Source organism: Camelina sativa, chromosome 17 (assembly GCF_000633955.1).
Source record: "Camelina sativa cultivar DH55 chromosome 17, Cs, whole genome shotgun sequence".
Classification (NCBI taxonomy): Eukaryota; Viridiplantae; Streptophyta; class Magnoliopsida; order Brassicales; family Brassicaceae; genus Camelina; species Camelina sativa.
The window spans coordinates 3,791,030-3,805,706 of record NC_025701.1 but is presented as its reverse complement, the minus strand read 5'-3'; the positions used below and the strand labels follow the sequence as shown (position 1 = coordinate 3,805,706).

Sequence of the window (14,677 nt, the reverse complement as noted above, 5' to 3'; positions counted from 1 at the left end):
AAAAAAAAAAAAAAAAAAAAGGGGAAGATAATAAGACAATTAAAATACACACTCACTTAAAAAAAACATTTTTTTTTTGTCTACGTTCATGCATGCACAATGCATGCACATTTTTTTGTCTACGTTCATGCATGCACAATGCTACCAACAAACATCGAGAAACACCGAGTTTGGTTTCAAAAACATCCGCATCTTAGTTTGGAAACAACACAAAACACCTAGAGAGATTAACACACATAGAAAGATCCCAAAATACATATTGTATTTGCGTGGACAAAATGGAAGACCGAGATGTACAACCAAGTCGGTAACTTCATGCTTTCAGGTCGGTTTCAGTATGCTCCATAGAGCGGTCGTCAATGCAGTCGATGTCGTGAGTGAAGCTCTCAGCAACTTGATAGCCTGCATTAGTGCCAGATTCAATAAAATTAAGATGTCTTCGTAAAACAAAAGAAAGAAAAACAACAAGTAGAACAGTATTCGAGACATACGTCTGCCTTGGTGATTTTGATGTCATGCACCTCAATGTCAGGAAGGCTCACGTCAAACATCCGGGTAATGGAAGTACCTGAAGACGAGTCTACAAAGTTGATGGTAAGATCATCTGAGATAACGTATAGTTCCACCCCCTTCACAAGCTCGCCAAGTGTCGTGTGAGGCTTAATTGTCGGGATAGTTTCAGGGCCGCCAAGTTTCATTGTCATTCTGATAGGCTCTTCGTAGCTGAAACCAAGCAAGGATTTGTGGAAGCTGTACTCCCAAGGAAGCCGAACAAATGTTGTCTCAAAGCCGCTGCTAGGGCTCAAGTTCCTGATGCTCTTACATAATGTGTCCAAGCATCCAAGTTGGATGTTGCTTCCGGTCATCTCCCACACAGACCTCAATGGGACAGCCAAGAAAACAACGAGGAGATCCACAAACTCATGTCCACATTCAGCAAAAAGAACCTTCTTGACCTTCTTGTCAATAACAACTCAGAGAGACACATAGGCTGCTGGTTTAACTACAAGCTGCTGCTGGAGTGGAGATTGGTCTTTGGGTGATGGTTTAACTCCAGGTTGCAGGGGTGGAGTTTGGTCTTTGGGTGATGGTTTAACTCCAGGTTGCAGGGGTGGAGTTGGCTTGGGTGCTGCTGGAATTGAGATGCCACCAGAAGAGTTGATACCTTTCGTCGAGAGGAGATCGGTCAAGAGGGTTTGTGAGGTGAAGAAGGAATGAAGCATAGAGAGCACCTCTTCATGACTGGCATCTACCAACACCTCAACCAATGGAGTAAGATTGTCGTAGCCGAGTCCTTTTAAGTGTCAGCATGATGTTAATAATAGAAGCAGATTGCACATCCATGACCGCAATCGCAGCGTTTGAACCAGTCAGATCTTTAGTCACTCACCGCGGAATATTTATTAAGAGGCTCAAAGTGCACATCCACCATTAAGCCCAAAAGCCTATTCAATAGCCCACGTACATATAACCAATATAGACAGTATATCAACGTCTAACTTATTTGATTGTGACCTTACTTTCTCGTAACACGATGTCTTTTGGTTATGCTACTTAGTACTTACAACTAGATTAATATCCGTGCTAGATTAATACACTGGTTGAAATTTATTTTATTTATATTGTAATTTTTATATAAAATATAATTTATGTGATTGTTTTTAAAAGTATTTTTTTAGATAAAATATTATGTAATAAAATCATATGCTAAATGATGACTCGAAAAAGACACTTATTTTGTAAGTTTTATATTGTTAATGATTCTAGATAAATACATGTACTATAACAATGGTTAAATTTTATTTTATACAAACTTTTTTATATTTTCTATTTTAAAATAAAAATTTAATATGTTGTATTAGTTTATTTACGTGAAGTTATTTCAACAATGTATATTCTATATCATGACTTGAATGTCATTATAAGATATAATTTTGTAAATTTGGAGTGTTTATAGTTTCTAATTTTTATATCAAGTTTCAATATTTTAAAAATATTTCAAAATAAAGTATTTAAAGTTTCTTATATTATATATATTTTTTTGTCAAAAAGTTTATTATATTATATAAAATTATAAAATTCAACAAAAAAAATATGAAATTGAATTTAAATATTCAAATTTTGACCCATTACTCAGTAAATTTTTTAATTCAATAGATATGATTTTTAAATGATAATATTACTAGAATTTGAATATTTTATAGATTGAATCATTTATATTTGTTTTTGAAAATTCAACTTATGGTATATCCGGAAATAAAACTATTTTTTAGTTATAACAAATAAATTATCATTTATTTATTTCACAAAATAGACTCATATATAAAAATGAGAGGTGAAGTATAATGATAACTAAAAAATTAATATGTTAAGTTAGATATCAAAAGATTTTATTTGATGAATAATTTAATAAAAGAAATTAATATGGTAAGTTAGATGATATCAAATGATTTTTTAGAATATTATCTTTTAAGATTTTTGGAAACAACGTGCTCTAGTAATAAAATCTTTCGAAAATAAATTAAGGTTGCACCCACTATTTAACTTATAACCTATTTGTAACCAACTTATTAAAATTACTAGATTAGGACCCGTGCTAGAGCACGGGTTGAAATTCCTTTTATTTTTATTATAACTTTTATATAATATATATTTTATGTGATTGTGTTTAAAAGTTTTTTTTTGATAAAACATTATGCAATAAAATCATATGCTAAATATGATGGCTTAAAAAGACACATATGTGGTAAGTTATATATTGTTAATGATTCTAGCACGGATTGAAATTCTTTTTATTTATATTATAATTTTAGAATAAAATATGACCCGAAGATCACGATTAATGCTAGATTAGGATCTTAAAAAAATTTAAAATCAATCATATAAATTATATTTTATTCAAAAATTATAATATAAATAAAAGGAATTTCTACCCGTGTTCTAGCACGAGTCTTACTATAGCATTAAGGTTTAATTTTTAATTTTTTAATACGATCCCAAAGATCACTATTAATATTTTTAAATTAGCGAGATTTGATATCTTTTTTTTATGATTGAGAGTAAATTTTTATTCTTTTAATAACTTTTTTATTGATGTAGTTTATCAATAAAATATGTGGAAAATAAATTGGTAATATTGTGATTCTAGACATTTGGAACCATATACACATGATCTTCCAAAAATAAAGTTTGGAATATCCATGAACTATCAATTTGGAATATCTCGTTTAAAATTTTCGGTTACAATTAAGATTTTATTTGTTACAATTGATATATGGATTAATTTATAACTTATGTATAACCTATTTGTAACCATTTATTAAAATTATAAAGTCTACTAAAATAATGTTGTGTACTTAATAAAAGGGATATAGTCTAAAAAATGTTGTGTACTTCATGATTAAGCCATACGCAAGGAACATGAATTCACGTTTGAAATCTTGTTAGAATTCTTATCAATGATGTTTTTGGTTCAAAACAATCGTTGTGTCAAGGTTCGTATGCAACCTTTTAACCTTGCGAAGAGAAATTGGCGAAGCTTTGCGCAGCGTTTCCATGGCAGTGATTATTTAACAGTGTCTCTATGTGTTTGATCTCCTTAGGCATTGACCCTGTGAGCACCTCGTAGCCTGTCTCAGTGATCAGAACGTCATCCTCGATCCTTATCCCAATCCCTTGGAATCTGCAAATAATAAGCAGTATCAATAGATCATGTCATGTTCCCACGGTTGATTTGGTATTAAATTACTCAGATTTACACAGTTCGACACTTTACTCGATGCAAATATTCCTACAAACCACGATTTTTTTACATGAAGTTATTGCGTGTGCGTTGAGTTTGGAGAGAGTATTCCTACCTTTCAGGGCAGTCGAATGAAGATGAAATGTAGACTCCTGGCTCAATCGTAATCACCTGTCCAAACAGCGTTCATAAGTTTGATATCTGAGAGTCTGAAAGATCATTGTCTAGCACTAGCAGACACCAAAACCAGTCATTTGATGTAATATAACCTAGTAGATTCTATCAAATGCACCATCAAAAACATTTTTTCATACTTAAGGAGCCAACGCCATCATACAATTAGTTAATAAACTTCGACGACCAGGATTCAAAGGGCACATATCGTATTTAATGGACCAGCATCAACAATCAGAGTGTCTGAGGTAGGATGGTTAGTAGAACGGTGAAGAATCATGCACATCCATCCCAAGGTAGTGACCTTTTTATCCATCACAAGAGAACTCTGTTAAATAAGTTTTTTCCCAACCATACTGTATATATTTTGTGATTTTGGTTACATGATAACTTTTTTTTCTTCCTTTTGGGGCAGAAATAACTTTTATACAGCATAATGCAGGAAAATAACAAGGATGTTATCATCTAGACGTCAGTCAGACTTAGTTTATTGTATTCGTTTCATCGACCAAAATTGCAAATAAGTTAATGTGTTCGAGTTCAATAATGTATACCTATGGAGGTCGGATTCAGCTGGTGATACAGTCTACGACTTTTGAGGATGCCCATCTTCATCAGTCCATCGCACAACAACTCGGTCTGCAAAACCACAAAACATCATCTGAGTCCAAACATCATTCTGTTGGCAAATAAAAGCTTTTAAGTTCAAGGCTGTTGAGTGCTGATGGTATTTATAACATCGTTGGTCCATTTAAGTTTCTGTAATATATGTAAACCAGCCTTCTACCCAAGTAAAATAATATTTTCACATCATACCAAACGTGCTAATAGTGAACGCATTTTGTGTGTTTGATACATCTTCAGCAAAAAGAGAGGGCTTTAAGATAAGTTCATATTTACCGAATATGTGTTTAGTTTGCGGATGGTTGTACCAGGCTTGCATTGTTTTATGCATTCTTTGTTTGTGTGAAGTATAAGATCATATAGCTCTTCCTGGAAAAATGACAGATATATTAATATATTTGATAGGGAAAGTTTTAAGAAAGCAGCTTCACGATCACTTTCCATCTTCTTACCTAACTAAACATAATTGTGAAATCGAAGCAAAGATCTACAAAATCCTATGTAACCAATGCACATGTCCAAATTCTGACAAATGGTATATTGCAGTAAACAATTCTAACATGCAGCAAACAATTAAAACCCCTATAATTGCGTGTTAGTTATAGATGCTAAAACAATCCAAAAGAAATTATGGATACAGAAAAATTGCTTTCAGACGATCGGGTCATAGCTTCCAAAGGTTTCCTAAACCAATATTATAAGGAACGTACATCTCAGATGGAGCAAGAAATTTGGTAGTAGAGTATGACATAGTAAGTAAAGTCCTATCTCTCAGTTGCACCATCCAAACACCAACGGCAAGCACAAACGTAAAGAATTTTGAATATCCAGACAAAAGAAGATAAAAACGGAGATAGCAGAGACATCAACCTGAAGAGAACTGAATTTTCCACAGGGAGGCCATGTCCGAGTAAGGTCACTAACATAACCATGTAACTCGCAACCCATATCCATCAAGACAAGATCACCATCTCTTATCTGCAGATAAATATAAAAGAAGATATTGGCTTCAAAAACATCAATGTACTAGCAATCAAATAGGGTTTTCCTGAGCCAACAAGATTAACCGAAGTTGTAATGTCTCTGTTTAGTTTTCGTCTTTAGATATGTGGTTTGCTTTCAGTGTCTGCAGTGACGTTAACAAGGTGTAACCAAATGTTTTATTCAAGAGAAAATTAATCGGTTTAAATTTGGTTTTCTATCAAACCAATCGATTTTATAAACAAATTTCGGTTTAATAAAGGTTCGGTTTGGTCCGCCTCTGGTACATATGGTTTTCCAAATCGCGCTCTGAAACAGTCACGGCTTCCTTGTTCCATCTTCCCGACGCCTGAGATTATCGTTTGCTTCCCTATCTCACTGGAAAGAACGAAGATAAACCCTAATGGGAACGAGCTCGCGTTCCGATGGCGAGGAGCAGAGGATTGAAGATGAAGAGCAATACGGTGTGCTGCTGTACTACAAGTACACCTCTGTTCCTGATCTAGATGAGCTCGTTTCCTTTTATGAATCGAGCTGCAACTCATTAGGTTTACTCGGCCGTGTCAGGCTCTCCCCTAAGGGCGTCAATGTCACTGTACGCTTCTAATCACCTTCTCCGCATATCCAATATGTTTAATACTTGATTTTACCAATTCTGAGTTCTCTGACTGTGTTTCCCTTCTGATTGAGGATTAAAACCATAAATTGAAAAGTTGAATGATAGGACAATAGAGTCAAAGCCTTTGAGTTCTGAGTTCTGAGTTCTGTTGTTTGATTTAGGATTTAGGGTTCTCTAAATATTAGTTACAAGTGTAATCTATCTTAACCATTAAAGAAGCAGACATCAAAAGTTTGAAGCTTGTACTAGGCTTCTGTTTATACGATTGGGTTAACAGAAAGCTTTGCTTTTTGGTTAGGTTGGTGGGAAATTAACTGCATTGGAGGAACATATTTCTGCAGCAAAGTCGAATTGTTTGTTTGAAGGGACCGACTTCAAGCTTGCACCTTGCCATCACCCCTTGAATGACAAAGTTGCTCAGGAATGTGGTTTTACATCACTCTCCATCCGTATTGTTGAGGTTATTTCCTTATCTTCTTACCAAACAATAGTGTTTCTTATGTTTAAGTTCTTATTTACACAACATATGCGTAAGATTCCTTTGCTTGGGATGAGGGAAATATTCATGTTATGATCTCCTTAGCTCATCTGACAGAATGTTTTCTACTAAAGACTCTGACTGTATTTCCATAGCATTTTGAAAGATTTGTGTCATTATGTGGTGATTTGCAGGAGTTAGTGACTTTTAGTCCTTGCCCTCCCCTTAAACCCCCAGAAATTTCGAATGCTGGAAAGCATCTCTCTGCCGCGGAGTTTCATTCGGTCCTGCAGAGTGCCAGTAAGTTTCTTTATTTCTTTTATTACTCTACTGCTATAATTGCATTTCTTAGCTGATTTATGTTTTCTTCCAACTCAGCTGAACAACCGGATGGAGATGGGAAGTCTGAGAATAAGGAACTTGTTTTGCTTGACGCAAGGAACCTGTACGAGACACGGATTGGAAAATTCGAATCAGAAAATGTTGAGACCCTTGATCCTGAAATCAGGCAGTATAGTGATTTGCCCACCTGGATTGATCAGAATGCCGAGAAATTGAAGGGAAAAAACGTGCTCATGTATGAATAATATAGTTCTGTGACATACAGAGATTTCTTGTCTAGTTTACTTTCCCCCCATCACTGAAGTTCTCTTGTGTTGGTGAAATCAGGTACTGCACTGGTGGTATCAGATGTGAAATGGCATCTGCATATATCAGATCTAAAGGCAGTGGATTTGAGAATACTTTTCAGGTGAGATCCTGTAATCGCAAATGGATTTGATACAAAGTCACTGAACTTGGCTGACTCCAGCTCTGTTATTTGTTTTTTGCAGCTCTATGGTGGCATACAGAGATACCTTGAACAATTTCCCAGTGGTGGGTTCTTCAAAGGGAAGAACTTTGTGTTTGATCACCGGTATATTTCTAGCATCTTTCTCTTCTAATCTATCAGGAAAACATTTTTTATAGGTCCGGGTAACATACATTTTTACATGTCGGGTTTGAAGGATCTCAGTTGGGAGCTCAAAAGAGGATATAATAGGCAACTGCCTTCTCTGCAACAATACCTTTGACGACTATTCTCCACGTTGCCGTTGCAGATTATGCCGGATGCTTGTTTTAGTCTGCAATCATTGTCGGGTAATGCACCCAGACTACTTTTGCTGATCAAGTTCACAAATATTGTGTATTTTGGGCTTACAGTGTGTTGTTGATGCAGGTTAACGGAGATATATATGTGTGTGAGCTGTGTCGTAAACATGGAAAAGGGGAAGTCCCTTTGAGTCTTGATCCCTCAAACCAACCTTCTGAAAGCAATGGTAAGGTCTGTTTCTTCATTTTCGAATCAAATTATGTTTAAAATGTCAGAGAATTTTTCAAAATGTTCTAATCCCTTTTTCCCTGGAAACCTTGTCATTTCACTTCTATGGTCAGGTGACAATACAAGACGTAAGCTGAGGATCTTGTGCTTGCATGGTTTTAGGCAAAACGCATCTGGCTTTAAAGGGAGGACCGGATCACTAGCAAAGAAACTGAAGAATATTGCGGAGCTTGTGTTCATCGATGCACCACACGAACTACAGTTCATCTACCAAACTGCTACCCCTCCATCCGGAGCATGCAACAAGAAGTTTGCGTGGTTGGTGTCACCAGATTTTGATAAACCGAGTGAAACAGGCTGGACAGTGGCCCAATGCCAGTTCGATCCGTTGCAGTATCAGACTCAAACTGAAGGGTTTGATAAATCGTTGACATACTTGAAGACGGTTTTTGCAGAGAAAGGGCCTTTTGATGGCATTCTCGGATTCTCTCAAGGTGCGGCAATGGCTGCAGCTGTATGTGGGATACAGGAGCAGCTCGTAGGTGAAATAGACTTCAGATTCTGCGTGTTGTGCTCGGGTTTCACACCGTGGCCATTGTTGGAGAAGAAGGAGAAAGGATCGATTAAATGCCCTTCACTTCACATATTCGGAAGCCAGCCTGGAAAAGACAGACAAATTGTGACTCAAGCCAGCTCAGGTCTGGCGGGGTTGTTTGAAGATGGTTGCGCCACCATTATTGAGCACGATTTTGGCCACATCATTCCTACAAAGTCTCCTTATATTGATGAGATTAAAGCTTTCCTTTACCAATTCATTTGAGGACTTTATTACCAAGGCGAGAGACTCTTGCAATCAAAACATTTCTTGTATTTGTACTCTAGCCAAGTAAAAGTTATAAAACTAATAATAACGACAAAGATGAAAGTAACAAATACAAAGTGTGACCATATCCTAAACCAGTAACCACACTAGATATAATCCATCCCAGAGTTTAAGATACAGAATCAGAGATTGATTCAGACAAATAAGGACAACAACAAGAACAAAAAAAACAGAAGAAATAAGCCTTTTTGCATCGGAACTCAAAAACTCGAACTTGAAACTGGCAATTGTCAATAACAGTTGCAAAAGTTGAATCTCATGTTCCCCAAACCAAAGGAATTCAATTTGTACTATACCTTTTCAGCCAAATTTGAATCCGCCAGGGGGTGCAGCGGGCTGGTTGGTCCCAAAATTGAAGGTCTGTTGTGAATTTTCATTCACGCCATCCTGCAGACTCTGCTCTTCCTCGTCTTCATTCCAATATCTCTCCAATATCTTAACGGCCTTCTCATATATCTCATTGTTATCATGGGATTGAAGGTTTTCGATTTTGTCCAACCCATCAGATTCTTCTATTATGTGAGCATAGAGATTCACCCCATCGTTTAATCCCATCTCCTTGTCAGCCTCACTAACCTTAAGAATGTTTTCAAGCCCCTCGAGGCACACTGTCACAATCCTCGGATCAGGGCAGATTAGAAGATCACAGAGTGGCTTGATGCAGCCTTGGGTCACCAAATATCTGCATGCAAAACTGTGTTAAGGCATTTTTTGATCTCGAGATAGATGATGGTGTAAGTAAGAGGGAGCACTATTAAGTAGTTGTTTTGTTTGCAACTGCGCTTCAAAATAGAGATGACATACTGAATCTGCTCATGAGACCCTCCTGAGGTGGCATTGGAAATAGCCCAAGCAGCTTCCTTCTTTATATCGAACTCAGCGTTTTGGAGCAAGTGCACAAGAGGGAGGATTATTCCAGCACCAACCACAGCCTATTGTTTCAAATACATAAACTGATTAAAGAATTGCTTTTAGCCTCTAATACTTTAATGATTCAATATTTTCAGTAGCAAGTATTGTTGGCTTATAGCAGTAGCAGTAGCAATAGCAGATAAGTATAAATAGGTTTCTTGGCAGAGATGTTATTGGAAAATATGGAAGTTTTAAAATTTGCTCGCTCAAAACTCAAGAAAAGAGTCAAAAATCATTAACTTCTTCCTTTTCCTGCAGAATCAGAATGAAATAGCATACTATCTTCCACGAACAACCGTCTTCTTGACATATTAAAGATAGCAAAAAAAAAAAAGGCTCATACCTCTATTTGACCTTTATTTCCAGCAGTAATATTCGAGATAGTCCAACAAGCTTCTTTTTTAATACTTTTCTTGTGATTTTGCGTAAGCAAATTATAAAGGTGCGGAAGTACACCACTATCAATTATAAACTGAAAAGCAAAGAGACAATCATAGTTAAAATCCCAAACCAAACACCCAAATCAATACAAATAGTCGTTCGTCATAAATCATACCTGTGTCTGAGAGTCATCACCAGTCACGATGTTCCCAACAGTTCGAAGGGCAGGAATAAGAACCGTAGGTGATGGATGACTTGAAGAAAGATATGTTAATTAGTATAGTTGCACAAAATAAAACCAGTATACATAAGGAACAAGAATATGAGGCGGTAAGAACATCAACACTCAGTTTCCAAAAGATAATCAAAAAGCATCACAAATTTGAAGATAGCAACACCTTTATTGAGAAAAGCTAAACTTCTATAACAATATGATTAGAAATAAACAAAAGTTATGTCTAGTCAATTATAGGCTAGGAAAAATGGAACTAACCTCAGAAGCTCCACAAGTCGTGGACAGACACCTGCCTGGATCACAGCCTGAATCTTATCATTGGGGCCATCTGAAAGGTAGGAGAGAGCCCAGCAGGCATCGGTGAGAACTTCTTCATCATTCAGATAGATAAGCTGCCGAAGAACTGGCAACGCAGGCTTCACCTTAAACATATGCAACGAAACATATATAAAAATTATGTAAAAAACTTGGACCGTCAATCATAAGTTGTCTAGAAAAATCAAAGAGAAACCATTTCTGTAGTCCTACCTGTTCAAAAGGTGTTGGTGGTTTACCACGACAAAAGTTGGACAAGGTCCACGTAGCATTTCTTAACATTGACAACTTAGAATTTTCATTTAATTGAGCCAGCAATGGCTCAAGAGCCCCATAGTTGAGAACAAGATTCCTGCAGTTTGGAGAGTCCCCAGCAACATTGCCCAAGGCCCACACCGCCTACAATGATATCATGTAAGGGATTTTTAAGAAACCACTAAACGTTTTAGCACCTATAACTACGGAAAAGCACTTGGCCGACTATAATATTTTATGACTATAATATTTTATCACAAAATTTTCACTCAGGATCGAATGAAACAGCAAACAACCCAAATACGAGAGGCATGTATCCTGGTCACAATATAAAATGGAAGTGCACAGTTTTCTAGCTAGTTAGTGGCAAACCTGCTCTCGAACGTCATCACTAGCAGCGCTAAGAAGCTGAACGAAGATAGGAACCGCCCCCTGTTCAATTACAACCCGAGTATGATCTGATGTTCCTGACGCAACATTGGTTAAAGCCCATGCAGCCTCAAACTGCAAATAAACTTTCCGTTAAGCCACCAAACCATTCTTGAATCTTTAAGGTGCAATTATAAAAAGAGCAAAACTAAAATGTGTGAAGTAGACATACCTGCAATTGCGGATGGTCTTGCCTTCCAAGAAACTCAACAAAACGTGGGACAACCCCAGCTTTGATCACTTCATCAATAGGAGGACTACGCTCTGGTTATCAAATTGCAGTACAAGCAACCATCAGATGTCTATTGCATTGATAACAACACAACCCCATAATATAAATTGCTTCAGAACGGAACAAATATATACCTACCTATAGATAACAACTTTCGAAATTGAGTTGTGGCTTCTAGCTGAGCTTGAGGATCATCAGAATAAACACCTTGTACCATCATTGGAATACCTTCTAACTGTCAAAAACACATGAACAGCATCAAACAACTGTTACCACAGAAACAAAACCTCTCCTTGGCTAGAAAAGTAACACACCCAATCCATTAACAAGATCATCAGATCAGATATCTAACTAAAGCAAACTATACACTGCGATCAGCATACATGATCAGATTTGGTCATAAAGGATCCCAAAATAACCCAACTTTGATGGTCAATTATGAGATTAGGAGTGTTCAAGCAGCTGAGATCTAGAATTGAGGTGGGGAAACAGAATCAAAGCCTCAGTTTTTTTTCAACAATCGAACAAAGATCCATCACTCACAAATCAAATCCAAGGATTCAAATCACAAAATTGAGCGCAATTGTCTCAGAAAAAAAGTTTCAGATCAGAGGAACTTACTCGTTTCTCAACAGCGGCAGCGTTCTGGGGACCGTCGAGGCCAACTCCGCCGAGAGGCTGCTGGTGCTGGAGCATCATTCCTTCGCGACGCTTCTTGAGGAGACTGTCCTCACGCTTGTTTTTCCTAATCTCGACGAGATTGTCCTCTCTCCTCCGCCTCGCCTCATCGGCATCGACCCCTGTCTTGTATATCTTCTTCCTCAGCTCCGCGCGTGTGCTCGGCCTCAGCGACATCGTTCGTTAAGTCTCTCTCTTTCTCTTTCTCTCTTCCCAGAATCAACTTCGTCTGGATCTTCCTTCTCTCTCTCTCTCTCTCTCTCGCTCGCTCGCTCTTGTCTCCTCTCTCTTGCGGAATTGAAATTGGAGAAACGGGATCGTGGAGGACGAGTCGTCTGGTGCTGTCGGGTCGGATCCGGGTCCGAGTTTGATTGGATATTGGAACTACTTGGATCCTTCCTTCTCACAAAGAAGTATTGCCACGCTGTCGCAATGTTTTGCTTTTTTTTTTTCTTTGAATGTGTAAATAAAATACCTTACTGACTGATATTTTTGGATTTCGTTGAATATTTTTATTTATGCAATCAAATTAGTACGTTGAGATTTTCTTGTAACAGCCGAAACTTCGCCCTTATCGGCTTATCGCAAAACGTAAAATTTTATACTCTTTTACTTGAATTACGATTATGCGTGGCAATAGCAACTCTTAGAAACGCAGTTTTTTTTTTTTGCCCTGTACAGTGACTCCAATGTCAAAACCAAGATTCAGTCATATGGCACTAAGAAATAATTGATCTGATATTCTAGAAAATTTTGCAATATAATAAGTTGAAAAACGAAAAATGGTTTGTAAATATATCATATAGAAGTCATATAATAAGTTGAAAAACGAAAAATGATACCTAACTAGAAATAAGAAAAATCGCAAAACTAACCCAGGCATAAAAAAATAAGATAGGTATTGTATCCGAACAAAGGCATAAAAACTGAATACTCTAACCCTACTAGTTATACGATAGGTTTAGTTATAATATGAATCAGAAACGTCGACACAATGACTTACCCCTTATCTCACTCTTTGAAATAGTTCATCCTTTTCCTTGAAACATGAATCTCTCTGACGACCTCTGTAAACCCTTTTCTCATATTATAATCTCTTCGTGTCACAGGATTGGACAAGATCTTCCACGCATAATTGATGATCTCGAAAGCTGACTTGGCAGCAATAGACTTGTTTCCGTCGGGACAGAGCTTAGCCATGATGTCTTCGTACATTATCTGGATCAACTGAGGGTCACATAACGGGTTTTTTATTCTCAGAATCTTGTAGAGTGTGAAACCACGTAAGTTAACCCAGTTGATTTCATAGGCGACGAGAATCTGTGAGATATCTTGGTGGTTTTCAGATGTGTTTGCTTCACACATCAAGTCATGCACGACTTTAAGGGCTCCTTGGAGATTGCCCCTTTTGTAATAGTCTTCCGCTAGTCTTACTAGATTTTTTGTTGGTGACATGGTTCGCTCGTTTTTTTTCTTTGTTTGTGAGGGATTAACGATGAATTTGAGAGATTTGATGATGACTTTAAAAATGCACACCTAAATAAGAGGTTGAGATTAAGATGATACCAAAATATAAGGAAAAAATGGATTTAGATGGACATCCCAGTATATTTAAGAAGCAAGAAAAAAAATAAATTTTACATTTTTAAAATATAACAATAATTATTAAGTAGTTTGGAAAGGAGAAGTTTGACATTAAAATGAAAGTTAATATGACAATAAGCATTATTCGGTAGTCTGAAGAAGTTTGACACTTGAAAAAAAAAAGTTCAACCTAAAATAATAAATTGGTTAAGTTTTTTTTTATAATTAAAATAAAGTATTAATTTTTAAATATTAAGCAAAGCTAATATACCATTATAGTTGTTGTTACGGTTGATATGTACTTTAACAAACCGTTTAAAATTGTACCTATCTCTAGATTCTATTTTATATTTGTGATATCATTTTTTTGCTAGAATTATCTTCGTTTTAATTGTTGACAAATATTTAAAAGAATAGATAGAAAATGTATGGATCAGCTATTAATCATGAACAGAATCTGTCCATAGACCAGGTTGATGAAACATCGGCTTGTGGAAAGGAAAATATAAGGAAAAAATGGATTTGGATGGACATCCCAATATTTTATTATTATTTTTTTTTTTTAACATCCCAGTATATTTAAGAAGCAAGAAAATAAAAATTTTACATTTATAAAATATGACAAATCATTAAGTAGTTTGGAAAGAAGAAGTTTGACATTAAAATGAAAGTTAATATGAAAATAGGCATTATTCGGTAGTCGTAAGAATAAGTTTACATTTTTTTTTTAAAGTTCAACCTAAAATAATAAATTAGTTAAGTTTTTTTATAATCAAAAAAAGTATTAATTATTAAATATTAAGCAAAGCTAATATACATTTATAGTTGTTGTTA

General features: G+C 36.2%; 3 protein-coding genes and 1 long non-coding RNA gene across 5 annotated transcripts; 1 reads left to right on the top strand and 3 right to left on the bottom strand.

Moving 5' to 3' along the window:
* On the bottom strand, positions 4,187-4,908 carry LOC104755120. The gene is made up of 3 exons (XR_762182.1): positions 4,817-4,908; positions 4,471-4,555; positions 4,187-4,220 (listed from the first exon to the last, which is right to left on the bottom strand). It is a non-coding gene; the product is annotated as an uncharacterized LOC104755120 (long non-coding RNA).
* On the top strand, positions 5,842-8,809 carry LOC104755116 (rhodanese-like domain-containing protein 6). Of its 2 annotated transcripts, XM_010477454.1 has the most exons (9): positions 5,842-6,116; positions 6,439-6,600; positions 6,813-6,918; positions 6,997-7,195; positions 7,288-7,369; positions 7,452-7,534; positions 7,626-7,758; positions 7,838-7,937; positions 8,053-8,809. In XM_010477454.1, the coding sequence occupies exons 1-9, from the start codon at positions 5,925-5,927 to the stop codon at positions 8,757-8,759; spliced, it is 1,764 nt and encodes a 587-aa protein (XP_010475756.1). In that variant the 5' UTR covers positions 5,842-5,924; the 3' UTR covers positions 8,760-8,809. The 2 variants fall into 2 exon arrangements, with proteins under 2 accessions (XP_010475756.1, XP_010475757.1); XM_010477455.1 differs by lacking the exon at positions 5,842-6,116 and having other exon boundaries at positions 6,445-6,565.
* On the bottom strand, positions 8,831-12,571 carry LOC104755117 (importin subunit alpha-4). The gene is made up of 10 exons (XM_010477456.1): positions 12,203-12,571; positions 11,720-11,816; positions 11,522-11,613; positions 11,293-11,424; positions 10,879-11,064; positions 10,609-10,772; positions 10,291-10,369; positions 10,078-10,206; positions 9,627-9,754; positions 8,831-9,504 (listed from the first exon to the last, which is right to left on the bottom strand). Exons 1-10 carry the CDS (start codon positions 12,434-12,436, stop codon positions 9,123-9,125), a joined length of 1,623 nt encoding a protein of 540 aa, XP_010475758.1. The 5' UTR covers positions 12,437-12,571; the 3' UTR covers positions 8,831-9,122.
* LOC104755115 lies at positions 13,090-13,753 on the bottom strand. Its single transcript, XM_010477453.1, has one exon. It carries the CDS (start codon positions 13,712-13,714, stop codon positions 13,271-13,273), a length of 444 nt encoding a protein of 147 aa, XP_010475755.1. The 5' UTR covers positions 13,715-13,753; the 3' UTR covers positions 13,090-13,270.